Source organism: Oryzias latipes, chromosome 14 (genome assembly GCF_002234675.1).
Source record: "Oryzias latipes chromosome 14, ASM223467v1".
In the NCBI taxonomy this organism is placed as follows: Eukaryota; Metazoa; Chordata; class Actinopteri; order Beloniformes; family Adrianichthyidae; genus Oryzias; species Oryzias latipes.
This window is the reverse complement of record NC_019872.2, coordinates 24,686,110-24,700,413: the sequence shown is the minus strand read 5'-3', so window position 1 is coordinate 24,700,413 and position 14,304 is coordinate 24,686,110. Positions and strand designations below refer to the sequence as shown.

The window sequence follows — 14,304 nt, the reverse complement described above, 5'->3', positions numbered from 1 at the left end:
CTATTGGTGGATTTTCACGTCAGTTGTGCTGCTTTGCAGAAATTGGGCATTTTCTATTGGCTTAAAATCCAAGGGCGGTTGACTCATTACTCCCGCCCCTAAATCTCTGCAAACAAACTGGCGTCTTTTGTCGAGAGGAGAAAACTTGCCTGAATCAAATATTTTGCCTTCGGTCGACAGAAATCTTTACATTGCCATGATTATTTTTTACTTAATTGTAATTGGCTATTGAAAATGTATCTGTATTGTTTTACTAAGTAATTAAACTATTAATTTTGAACAATAGAGGTAATTTATTCTAAGAGCAAATTTACCATTATATCATGATTATACCCATTAATTTCATTTGCATGAGTTATTGCATAATTTAAAAAAAACTTTTATGTAAAGTCATTATTTATATTTATTTTTGAATTATTCACCAATTTATTTGTAAAAACAAAATACCACAGAGCAGTTACGTGTTTTAAAATTTACATTATTCTTTAAACCATTATACCCTTTTCTAGACCATTCTTAACATTGTGTTTAAGATTTTATCCATCAGAAAGAAGGAGAAAAACCCTTAAGATAGTTTCTATTTTCATGATATTTTAAAAGATCTGATCTCAGTCATAACAGTCAGATGAACTTCCAAGATTATTAGTAGTTCAAGTTTTTTTGTAAAGTCTTTCACAATAAATTGGTTGACAAACCTTTCAAAAAAACATATGGCAAATTATTGTTTTTATAGTGCGTCCTACACATTGACGATTTTATTTTAAATTTTTTCCAGATAACAAGGAAAAATCTACTTAAGGAAATCATGAGGTGCTTATTTCCTTTTTTATCTAAAGCAAAAAAGCAAACTGCACATATCTGTCACCCCTTTTTCTAAGGGAAAAGACACATTTATAAAGTAATGTACAAAATTTCCTGTTGCTCAAAAATTAAATGATATAATATTGAAATAATGCTAAATTCCCTTTTCAGTTATTTTTTGCCTTGTTGTTTTGGTCATGAACACTATTTCTGTTTGTGAATGTAAAAATGAAACGGTTGATCTCTGAGTGCTTTTCTATAAAGACTTGATCTGGATTCACCTGAGACTGCAGATCCAGTTCATCTGGATAAACATATATTGGCATAGTTATAGCTGCTTCTTTATTGTTGTACAAATGTTGGAGAAGTTTTTCATTTACAAAAATAAATAAAGGTACTTTTAACTTTCAATATTTATCTTTAAAGATCTACATTTATATGTGAATTTGCTGAAATGTGTGAATTGAAAGGATTTGAAGCTGCATAAATACATAAATACCATTTAAATTTCGGAAGTGTAAACTTAATGCAAAATTATTTTACATGTATATTGGCTAAAATTTGCTTTTGAATGTTTTAGACGCTCTATGTCATAGAAAAATCGTTATTTAATGTTTTGTTAATATAATTTTGTTTTAATCTAGATTTCGAAGTTTGTATACTTACTTCTATTTCATAAATGTACCTTCCTCTTTGGTATTAATTGTGGTGATTGTTTTGAAGTTGTGGCATGAACTTCATTTAAAAAAACAAAACAAAACATTTTGATAGTTTCTTTATTTATATTTATCTTTTATTTTATTTATTTATTTATTTATTTTTAATTGATGCAGAACAAAAGTGACATAAAGCAAAAGAACAAGGAACAATAAACTGTACATCAAATGTTCAAAATAAACGCTAGGGGATTCCTAAATACTTTTATTTGTACCAATGGTAGTTTTTTTTTCTTTTTCTTTTCTTACAAACTTTGTTGAGAAGCAAGTTAAAATACACAGTTGTAACATCAAAAATCCACATTACAGTTTAGAGGTTTAAATAATATTTTTGAGCATCACTGTTCATTTAAAAGACTACATGTTCTTGATATCTTCATATTTTTCATGTGTTCCATAGTATTTTGTGATATGATTTAAAATCTAGATGGACTTTATTAGTGATTTGGCCCAAAAACAAAAGAACTTTTTTTAATGCTTTATTGTAATATTTGTTACCAATGAGTTACATCAATGAGTGATATAACTCATTGTTTGTTACAACAGAACACTGGACTTCCGCATTCAGTGCGTGACGTCATCTTATCGAGCTTCTGCGGCAAAGAGGAGGAGGCGGACTTCTGCTCCTGTTCGGTGAAAACTAAACAGGTATGTGAGTCCAGAAGCTGACAGTCATGCGAAAGAAATAATTTTCACTCAAAAATGTTGCAAGTGTCAGACTCCGTGTGGAAGTTTTCACCCTGTGGGCATTTTCCGTGTTAGCTTGTTTAAGCTACAGTTATTAGCTTTCCTACCTCCAAACTGGTGTTTGAGGAACAAAATCCGAGTATGAGTCCAGATGCTCTCGCTTACAGTTCATTTAACCTTCTAAATGTGCATTTTAAATGGGCGAATAAGTCCTAAAAGAATACCGGTCGTTAAATGCCGCAAAGACGCAATGAAGAAGTAGTACCACCGACCATCATGTGTTAAGCATTCAACACACCCCAGGACATCAGTTGTCCTTGATACACCTATGGGGGAAAAGAAAGTACATATCGGATTCCTATTGATGTACATGCAAGTACAAAGAAATCTGATTTATTATTGACAAGATATTTATCGCTGTGTTATACCATCATGTTTACAAGCTGCCCAAATAGTCTGATAACTCGGAAAATCGGTTAAATGAGTTCAAGTCAGCAGGGTTTTTTCCAAAAAGCAGGTTATGTGAGTTACCACGGTGAGTTTGAGGCTAAGGAAGCGGATAACCTCAGCTTTTGGTTCCAAAAATGGAGGTATGTTTCAGGGTATGTCAAGTTGCCATAGCAACTCATGCTCTGAACATAACCTGGTCTGGAGCAGGTTTAGTTGATGGTTATTTGTTTGACGATTTAGTGGATGAAGAAGCTCAGATAATACTTTTTCCTCCATGAGAGGGTGATAAGACCACTTACGGATGTTGGAAAGATAAACTTTTTTACATTAATCTAACTTAATTATTTGCTTCAGGTAAGATAAATAATGTTTCTGAGTTCACTCAACTTAAAAATAACGCATAGTTATCGGACATTTATTTTACTTTCATTCAAATTATTTCAATTAAGTAGGTGTAACTTTGATGCTGCTGTTAGATTGGCAGCACAAGGAATTGTGGGATACCATTCCTTTTTCCTGTCTGGACGGTTTTGGTACTAGTGTAGGGTTTTGTCTAAATATGTTTAGCTGTAGCTGTTTTACTGTGTAATGCCTAGTTATTTTACCCTGTTATGTTTAATTATTTCTGCACCATGAGTGAGAGGGAGGGAGAGGATGGTGAGCTTATTTAGCACCACTAGTGCAATTTCATGACATAAGAACTGAAGTTACTGTCAGAGTCATGATAATTATATACATTGTTTACATTTTAAATCTACACTGTATCATTTATTTAAATTTTATAAAAATGAGAAAATCTACAGCCTCAAAGTCAGACATGAGAGTTCAAGAAGTACAATAAATTAATATGGAAAAACATTCAATTGAATTGGAGTAATATGACATTTAGTTAGATAAATATGTAAATTTGAGTTGTATAAACAACTATTGAGTTGGATAGACATAAGAAATTAGGTTAAATAAATTAAACTCAATAACTTGTTACCAATTGAATCAATTCATTTAAGTTTTATAATTTTTATATATATATATACGTCACAATTTAATTGGAAATAAGATCAGAAACTCTTTACCAATCATAACCAGATCAGTTTGCGTGTACATTTCTTAGAAAAGTTACTGGTGTAGGACAGCAAAACAATGCAAAACTTCATGCATCATTTAGCTTTAAATTGTTAATAAAAATTAAATTATTTTTAAAGCATTTTTAATTAATTGTCATTGCTTTAAAAAAAAACTATTTCAAACATTTCTGGTATTTTATGATACTATAACATCTGACTTTGGGCACATGAGAAATAAGTATTTTTCCGAACAATTAAGTTTATCTTTGGGGTTGTCTTTCAGCCACACACTGGCTTCTGTTTGAGGGTAATTGTGTTTTCAAAGCATGTTCTGTGAAAAAAAAAACCTCTGCCAGCTGTTGTTGAAAAGGATGCTTTGTGAGACAAAGTATAAAAGCAGAACCTCACTTTAAAGCAGAGATGGGCTGCAGATGTGAGCGATAGATTTGTCTCTACGAGCAACAGTGTGCATGTCATCGCTTTGTTCTCATATTGTTTTTTTTTAATACATTGTTTTGATTCTGGGTGAGGGCCAACTGAGGTGCAATTTCAAAAGCTAGCTTGTTTGTGAAGTGGTCCATTTATACAGGAAAAAAAACAAACATTTTACAGCTAATCTGACTTCCATGTTTGATAGAAACGTGACTTTTATATTTTCATTTCATTTACAAAAAAATCATATAAAATACAAATGTGTGATGGGTCCAAGGGATTGTACAGTCAAAAAACAAAGCAAGAAGGACAATTTTTGTCAAGGAAACAAAGTTAACAGATTGTCCACATTAGTGGTTTGTATTGATACAGTTTTTTGCATTTTCGGTATCTGTAGTTTTCGAAGAAAAAAACTAAAACATGGAAATGTCACCTAAAATAAATGACTAATAAATGATTAATCTAAGAAGTCATTAGTATGTGGCTGCTGGCCAAGGAGGTTCACAAACTTTTAATGGAAAGAACACGATGACCTTTCACCCTAACATTGCAGAGTTTGGGCTTAGTGTCTTCTTGTTTGACAGACAGACAGACAGACAGACAGACAGACAGACAGACAGACAGACAGATTGTGTTTTTATTCTAATATTTTTTCATCTAAAGAAAGAACTCTAATCCAAATGTATTTATTTCAATAGATCAGTCAATCTATCATTCTATAAAGTTCTGTAATTCGCATGTAACGTACATCAGCATGCATTCTACTGTTTCACCACTAGGGGTAATTAATTCCCCACGAATTCACAGTCTAATTAACCAAGAACTATTATCATATATTTTTATAAATTTTGCTCCATCTTTTAAAGAATAATGTAAAAATTGAAGAGCCTTAAAATAGATACTTTTCTTATCCCCTCTTCCTAAAATGTTTTTTTTTGTGAACAGCTAAACCTACACAATGACAACAGACTAAGCAGAGCAGCTTTGGCTTGATTTTCATAAGAAAAGTTGGTTAAAAATGTGGAGTTGTTCACTTTATGAAAACAGTACAAGATGAGTTTTTTCTTGATGGTTTATAGTGACATCCCCAAAGTTAAACCTGTCACCAGTAAAAACCACTTATTAGAAATGTTTATAAAGGAACAATTTCTTCTTGGATGATAATATTTGCAAAATAATGCAGTTTATTTTATTAAGATTTAATTAGAAAAATATAACGGGTATTGTTATAATTTGCACCATGACTTATGTTTATAGAGAAATATGTTTTTGTAATCCAGCTCAAACTAAATGTCAATATGAAGTTTAAATTTTTTTTCCTTTTTGTCTGCTTTTTAGACTGTTTTATTTAAAGTGTTGTATTGAAGCAGCTGTACGCCTGGTGCAATATTTTAGGTTTGCACTAAAATGAATCAATGACCTCTCAGGTCATCCAGCACCATGAGTCAGCGGACAGAGCGGCGAGGCATACACGTGGACCAGTCAGACCTGCTGTGCAAAAAAGGATGCGGTTACTATGGAAACGCACCGTGGCAGGGCCTGTGCTCCAAGTGCTGGAGGGAGGAGTACCAGCGGGTGCGACAGAAGCAGATCCAGGAGGACTGGGCTTTGGCTGAAAAGTGAGAGTTTGCCTCCATTAAAAATGTGTTTGGCGTTTATTCATCAAAACAGACTTTACAAAACTGCCAACTGAGAGAACAAACTGACATGTAGCTGTTTCGTTTTCTGGGGAAAAAAATATTTATGTGTCGAATGTTTACACTTTCAGTTTAAGTCGATTTTTTTTTTTTAGCATTTTTGCCCACTTTTCCTGGCTACAGGTTGCAGAGAGAAGAAGAGGCAGCATACGCCAGCAGCCAAGTCGTGTCCGCCCCTCAACCAGGACATGCGACCCTGGCTCCTTTTTCCAAGTTTGAGGAAAAGAAGACTAACGAGAAGACCCGGAAAGTGACCACTGTAAAGAAGTTCTTCAGCCCGTCATCGCGCACCACCTCTAAGAAAGGTTCTGCTTTGTAGTTTTCATCACAGCACAGTTTCTTAGCCTGCTTACCTTAGAAGAATTAGATAGTCATTGTGGAAATCTTTGATCTTCTTGCAAATGGGATGTTTGCGAGCTTTAGCTGCTCATTTAGATTTTCCAGGCTTAGATTCGGTTAGAACCCTTCACATAGTACCTTCACCTTTCAAAGAATCAGCTAATGGTGGCTGCTGAGCCTTTCAAATATGATCTGCTGCGTCTTGGTCAGAGTCAGTGCAAAGCAACTACCGTGTGACAAACACACCCTTCTTTACAAACAAAGCCCCCCCTGGATCTGCTGATCATAAGTAGATCAGCAGATCTAGAAAAAAACACAAAGAAAAGCAGTTTCACTTATATAACACAATTTAGAATCCAAAAAAATAAGATCAAGACAAAGGAATTAGACATTCACAAATCACAGATGTAGAACTGGAGCCTGACAGTGACCAAGCGAATTTTTTTTTCATAGCTATTTCATAGCTAGGGTTTAGATCTTAGACCGCCCGGTGAACCTGTAAGGCGCGAATGTTCATGCAGGTTTATTTATTATGGGCATGCTGCGTTGTAGTGTACACATGTACAGGATGCAAGGGTAAGTAAGGGTGAAGTAGGTGAGACACAGGCGTGCCAAACCAACAAATGAAGTCAGTCGAGAACCTTTATTTGACCATCTACTTAGTGCAGAGCGCGGCTGAAGGACATTTGGAGAGGTGGAGGTTTGCTCTGATCAAGAGAAATGAAGGGTTTTCACTGCAAAGCAAAGAACATGTGTGGGATGAGAGAGACCTGAGTGGAACAGGGAAATTACAGGGAGGAGGGAAGAAAGGATTTTAGATACTCGGGGTCAACAGGTCAGAGCGAGAGAGCGTGGAAAGGAAAAGGTTTGCAAGACAGGGGATTTAAAGACAGTGGCATTGAGGTGAGGAAAGAGGCAGAGCTGGAGGTTGAAAAGCTGAACATGTTCATGTTTTTTTAGCGAGGAGGAAAGCTCATCTGGAGATAAATCCAGGGGAACCAAATAGAAATTTAGGAGATGAAAAGTGAAAGTAGAGAGGGGAAAGGTTTAAATGAAGGAAACAGCTGAAAGTAAAATAGGAAAATGGTAGGACACTTTCTTTAATTTTTGCAGTCAGCTAAAAGATTTTTGTTATGATCAACGTACATTTATATATATGTGTGTATATATATATATATATATATATATATATATATATATATATATATATATATATATATATATATATATATATATATATATACACACATCCCCTAGGGGGGAGCGGTGAGCTGCAGACTAGCCGCGCTCAGGGGGGGGGGGGGGGGCGATCTGCCAACCACATGACTTGGTGACTTGGCTCGGCTGTGAGGAAACAGTACATTTTGGAATCTATATTTATACCAGACACCAGCTCAGCCACAGGAGCATCACCACGGCGCCCACCCAGGTCGGGACGGCAATTTGTAAAAAGATCATGTGTCTGAAATGAAGACTAGAGGCTTAAACAAAATGGGTGCTGTCCTTTAAGGTTGGGTTTGCGATTTCTGAAAATGTTCCTGGAACTTTGGAAGATGAACAAGTATGTAAATGTTGACAAATCAGTTGTTTTTAACAGAAGTCCCCGAGGCCAAGTCGACCAGTCCGTCCACCAGCCGCCACGCCAGCATTGACGCAGATCAAGTGACCAAGGACTTTGTGGAGTTCTTGAAGAACCTGCAGAGACCCGGCAGAGAAATCCATAAGCAGTGCAGAATCTTCCTGATGAACATGTCCAGCAAAAAGGTGTGCTGTCCTCAAAGATTGGGTTTGGTGTCGTCTAAAAACGTACCTGGAACTTCTAAGGAATCTCCAGTTCTGTGAGATGGTGTCGTACGAATCCCAGTTCAGTGTGTTGTTTGCGGTTTCTGCAGGACCTTGGCCCTGATGAAATGTCGGAGTGCGTTCAGGATTTCTACCAGAACTTGACCGATCGCTTGATGAGCGTTTTCAAAGGTGACCCCCCCCCCCCAAAAAAAGATATTGAATTTCTTCAAATGTAAACTGTTCAATAAATAGCCACCAGAGGGCGGCAGCAGCGCCTCACGTCTCATAAATCTTTGTCCATCAGGCTCTTCTGAGTCCGTGGAGCAGGTGATGGACCAAGTGGAAAAGTACATCATGTCTCGTCTGTATAAGAGCGTCTTTTGTCCAGAAATCACAGATGATGAGAAGAACGACTTGGCCATACAGGAGAGAATAAGGTGCCAGCTCTATTTTGGAACACACCCCGATCCTTTTGTTTTTTTTCGGTGATTGAAATGTGCTGCAGTGACATTTGTGGTTTTCTCCGACTGAAAGCCCATCAGAAAAGCATCTCTTGGAGCACTCATCTTTAACCTTCTGTAAAAAAAAAAAGGAAATCTGCTGTCTGAGCCGGTGCACTTGATTACACAGCATCCATTTTTAGCTGAGGTCTCGGTGTTTTTCTTACATGTGAATGCACAATGGCAGCTGCCGACTGCACGTGCCAGCGTCCCAGGAGGGACGTGACTGTAATAAGCGTCTGTCTGACATCATGTGTGGAGAAAATGGCTGCAGGTTTTACAACAATCAGCACGATGTCAATCACTTGTGTTTCAGGGCTTTGCACTGGGTTACCATTCAGATGCTGTGTGTGTCCATGGATGAGGAGATCCTAGAAGTCTCTGAGAATGTGGTTAAAGCAATAACAGGTTTGTGATCGCATTAAGTCTGGAAACCAGTGGTTCTTTTAATCATGATGATGCAGTTTTCAGCCAAAATTGAAAAAAAACGATCATTTTCTACATTTTTTATCATTGTTGACATAGTTTCTTCAGAGCAACGGTGTTTCATTAGAAATTTGCCTCTGAGTTGTGGGTGGGACTGTTGCCATGGAGCAACCCCACCCCCCTTCCCCTTCCTGTTGCTGAGAGCTGTATATTTACATGCTCTCCCACTAGCTTACAACCCTTCACACCCCCAACCTAACATTAACAAAAAGGACGAGCAATATTGGAGTTTTGAGGCAAAAAAACAACAAATCTCTATTTTAAACATTTTCTAACTCTTGTAAATCACAACCTGCAGCAGTGAAGACATTCAAGACAGAAAACAATCCTTCCAAACCTGAGGGATATGCTGTGAATCATAAGAGGGGTGTGCAATAAAGAAAGGAAAAAAAAAAACCCACAAGAAGCTGGAATGAAAAGATGCTCTTTTCTTTCTCTGCATCTGTTTCAGATATCATTGAAATGGATTCAAAGAAAGTTCCCCAGGAAAAACTGGCGTGCGTCACACGCTGCAGCAAACACATCTTCAGCGCCATCAGAATCACCAAGAACGAGCCGGCCTCCGCGGACGACTTTCTCCCAGCGCTCATTTACATCGTCCTCAAAGCCAACCCTCCCCGACTGCAGTCCAACATCCAATACATCACCCGCTTCTGCATCCCCAGCAGGCTAATGAGCGGAGAGGATGGATACTACTTCACCAACCTGGTCAGGTTTTATTTTGACGTCCAATCAGATTCAGTTTGAAGTTGATTTTTTTTCCAAGGCTTTTCTGTTGGGTTAGACTTTGATTAAAACATGAACTCATTGAACTGGGAAAAAAGTGTAAAACATGCACCGGGTCAAATTGACCCAGGAACATCATCTCTGTTCCTCACAAATGAACATAACAGGAGGGTTAACTAATTTAAATGTTTTTAATATTTATATTTACTGCAGAAACAGACCCCCCCTCAATTGAATAAGCAAAAAAAAAAAATACCAAGAATTCTTACTTTAAGAAACATTCTTGCCATCAAGACATGTTTTCTTAAACTGCAATTCTTTTGCTAGTGAAAAACTTTCTTGATAAGATAATTTTTTTTCAAAGATAGAAAAATAAGAATTTTTCTTGAAACAAGTATGTTTTTACTTTCTCACTTTTCTTAAGATTCAGTTTCTGCGACGTAGAATATTGGTGAATATATTGTCTTGCATTTTGTCGTATTTTGTTAATAAGATATTTTGGGGCCACATTTTTCCAAAAGCCTGTGTTTGTAAAAATGTGTGCCTCTTCACAAACATATCAGAGTTGATTTATTAACAAGACTCAATGAGGATTGTGTCTTTAAAACAGGAAAATAATGCGGTCAATTCTTGTGTTACTGTTTTTGAGTTTCAGTTTGGAGAATTTTTATTTTGCGTTAATCTCCTTTAAATTCCACTGTTCATGTCACCTTCTGTCCCCGAATTTGACAGAAACCAAGAAGTACCAAACAGAGAAGTAGTAAATACAGTGGGCGGGGCCACAAGCGCCCTGCTCCGCTCCATTCTGATGCATCTACTTGCAGACAAATAGATCCACGAACGTCTTTGTTTTCCTCGTCTGAGCTGGAATCTGGATCTAAACCAAGATCGCTCGCCATTTCTGTCGCGCTGCTAATGTTAGGTTGAGGTTGTGAGGGGATGTAAGCTAACTGGAAAATTTGTAAACAGAGAGCTCTCAGCAGAAGAGAACAACACTGTTTTTTGATATAGGCTAAAAATGGCTTAATCATAATTAATATACCAGTGGAAACGCTTTAAAAATAGATCAATAATTGGAGTGTGTCTCTAAAAAATACCAGTTTCAAAGATCGTTTCAAAAGTTATTGTTTTACTATTTAATCATAAAACAGTTAAGGAAAATAAACTTTTTTAATTAGTTATTTTATCAGAGTTTCAATATGATCATGTCTAGAGGTGTGTCTTTTTAAGTGGCAGGTGCGTGGACCTAACAGAACTTTTAACAATACTTTGCCCGCCCACCAAAGTTGACTACTTAATCTTTTGTTCAGTTTTTAAAATCAATTTTAAACACCTGTGCATATTTGTGGTTTTATTAACCAGAAAGGGTCCAATCTCTCCCATGAAGTGACATACCATCTGTCTCTACATGACTCATGTAAACAATCTGTCAGTCTCTGTCCTGATTTCCACCGGCTGTGGGTTTGTTTGTTTTTTTTCTGCAGTGCTGCGCAGTGGCCTTCATCGAAAAGTTAGACGCTCAATCTCTCAACCTCTCCCAGGATGAATTTGAGCGCCACATGTCAGGACAAGCTTCCCCGCGATACAGCAGCTCCGAAGGCGAGCGGCCCCACTCAGGGGTGACCAACCCGGTTCTGGCCCGACTGAACCACAATCTGGAGCTGCTGTCAGGCCTCTGCAGTCGACAGGAAGCCCTAATGAAGTCTGCCCAGAGCCTCCAGGCGGATCTGCTCTCCTGGTCGGAGGATGTGCAGCGGGAGGTACATGACATCCTGCAGAAATATCCACTGGACATCCCCTCCACCATTTCCGCCATTGATGCCAACAACATGGACGACAACCTGCCGTCACCACTCAAACCCCAGGTGTTCGCTGGCTAGACAAGCTGACAGAGGGAGGAAAAACATTTCAATTTTCACCGTCTGGGTGCACCCGCTTTAACAGGTGACTTCATCTGAGCGAGCATTCTGAGCTTCATATGAACATGCAGAATGATGTAAATAATTTTTGGGGGTTTTGTCCTGCTATGTGTTTGCACCTTAAAGGCTCCAAAAGCAACGTTTCACTGTGAAGTGAAGTCACTTTACCACAAACAAAACACTCAAAAATAAAAGATTTCAGTTCAGAGATGGACAAATAAGTGGTACAAATTCTAACTTTTGTTTTGAAAGTAAAAATTAAGCTATGTCGCGTTCTTGGAGCTCTAAAGAATTCAACTCCAAAGTTTCAAACTCTAGTTTCAACAGCATAACTTTTTTTCATTTTTCAGTTGCACATGCTTGTTGATTTTAAAAAAAACAAAACCTGAGAAGCATCCAGGTTTATTTTTTATTTTGATTGGTGCAATGGATTGATGAGGAAGTTACTATTTCAAAAAATAAAAATAAAAACTACCAGAAATGTCTTAACTTTAGCAAAGAAAATATGTTACCAAAAAAGTCTGTGCTTCAAGGTGTTGAAACCCTTTCAGATTGTTGTCATGATGGAACCATCTGTTATGAATTTGTTTTTATTTATGCTAAAATGTCTCATTAACCAGTAGCTCAAACTAGCATAGACACCCAGCCATCGTTCTCTAACAAAATCGATGTTTTAATGACTAAAACATCAGAGGTTGGAGTTAAATTCGAAAGCAGGGTTTATTCAAACTGGATCAAACTAAGTTGAACATTAAATACTTGACATTTGCTGATTCTGATCAGTTAAATTAATTAGCGAACAGAAATCTCAAGGTCTGAGATTTGTTGTAAACCAAGCATTCATAGGAAAGTTTACCAAATGTCTTGATTTTGACCATTGCTGCGTCTCAAATTCATCTGAGAAATAAATAAATAAATACATTTTTTTTCTGATAGGTTAGTGAACATTATTATTTGATGATGAACAGCTAAACATTAACTGTAATATTTAAAATCACTTTAATTTGCTTTTTGTGTTTTCAAGTGCGAACAAATACTAAAGATGAATGCACATTTATCCATTTGCTAAATATTTGCTAATTTTGTTTAGTATTTTGTTTTTATTTGTTAAGCTTATGGCACTTTAACAGTAATAAGAAGTCAATTTAAAACCATGTCTATTTAAAAAGTGAGAGCTTTTGGGTAAAAATTAATCTAAACATTTGCTCCTTAACTTTTTCCAAAATAAAACCCATTTTTAGCTACTGAGATTTGCCAACTGCAGCGACGGGATCCCCTTTATTTTTTTTATTTTGTGAGAAGCCATTTAAGTTCACTCCAGTATGTTTTTAGTCTTTACTGTTTTAGAAAGAATCTGTCCAAATTGTGTGTTCATGTTGTGATGAAAGCATTAACAGGTACTTTTTTTTAGCTTGTTAAACAATCTGCATTAATATTTATGGGCATCTGTTTTTCTTTGTGGGTTTTTTTTGTATTTCGGTACCTTTATTTTTTAAGGAATTGAGAAGAAGTCCAGCGGTAAAATATTACCTTTTTCATTCAATTTCATTCATTCCATCTTAGCAAGATTTTAGCATTTGAAGTTAGACAGAACAAAACAAATACAAACTTCTGCTTTTATTGTCACAACAATTTAAGTTTGACTAAAATTATTTGTATTTATTTTATTGTTTTCTGTGCTTTACTGATTTCTAGGAGATTTCCCTTTTGAATCTATTGAACGTTTCCTGCCAAATTTGTTAGTCTGTTAACATCTGATGTCTTAAAACCAGTTATATGGACTCTTGTCGTTTTTTTTAAACATTTCCGGTTTGCCGATTGTGATTTGCCTTGGGTTATGTTTTATGCTTATTTTAGTCAATCAAATGACCTAAATGTAATGTAAAAAAAACAAAAAACAAAGATCAAATAACAAATCTGTAAAAAAAAAAAAAAAAAATGGCGTTCATGCTGTCAGATCAGTGGATTTTGGAAGATGTTTGGAACAAAAGATACCTCGAATGTTTCAGTGGAAGTGAATTAAAGAAAAGATTGTTGGAAACATGTTTTTTTTTGCAGGTTTTTTTCTTGTCTTTCAGGATTCTCCAGGATTATCTTGGGTTTTTGAAGACCGTTTACTTCTTGTTGTGTTGTCATGGTGATAATGCAAAAAAATGGCAACTGAAAAAACTTCATTTAGTTGGAGCCGGAGCTAATCTGTTCTCCATGGATGACGTCACACTCGCTCCAGTTGTCTTATGCAGTATAACCCTTGAAGTTTCCGCTCTATATTGAGCTTACTGGGCGTGTCCCAACAACCTTCAGGTTGGCGTCTCCAGTTTTAGAACGGTCAAACTGTAAAAACTGGCTTTTAATCAGCACAATACATACCAGAGGGTGAGGTCATACACCCATTGTCCATCTAGGGGCGTCCGTGGTGCAGAGACAGCAGTCGACCTCTGATCGGAAAATCACAGATTTGGTTCCCGCCTTGCCCAGGCGTTGAAGTGTCTTTGGGCGAGACACTTAACCCCACGTTGCACCAGGTGGTTACAGATTGGCACCAGTGTTTGGCGGCAGAGCTGCCATCAGTGTGTGCACATGGGTGAATGCTGTAAAGCATTTTGGACCTTAAAGGAAGGCCCTTGAAGGCCACACACTCTTTGTTAAAGAACCACTTTAATAAAAGTTGTTTTTTTGGTGTTTTTGACATGTTCTTGTGG

At 36.7% G+C, this 14,304-nt stretch overlaps 1 protein-coding gene across 2 annotated transcripts; it reads left to right on the top strand.

The window, feature by feature from the left end:
- The first annotated feature begins 1,902 nt into the window (after positions 1-1,902).
- Positions 1,903-13,647, top strand: LOC101168567 (rab5 GDP/GTP exchange factor). 2 transcript variants are annotated; one of them, XM_023962658.1, is made up of 9 exons: positions 1,903-2,165; positions 5,578-5,769; positions 5,971-6,152; positions 7,784-7,950; positions 8,079-8,160; positions 8,276-8,408; positions 8,788-8,879; positions 9,409-9,665; positions 11,168-11,563. In XM_023962658.1, exons 2-9 carry the CDS (start codon positions 5,591-5,593, stop codon positions 11,561-11,563), a joined length of 1,488 nt encoding a protein of 495 aa, XP_023818426.1. In that variant the 5' UTR covers positions 1,903-2,165; positions 5,578-5,590. The 2 variants fall into 2 exon arrangements, with proteins under 2 accessions (XP_023818426.1, XP_023818427.1); XM_023962659.1 differs by lacking the exon at positions 1,903-2,165 and having other exon boundaries at positions 5,591-5,769; positions 11,168-13,647.
- Positions 13,648-14,304: the final 657 nt, after the last annotated feature.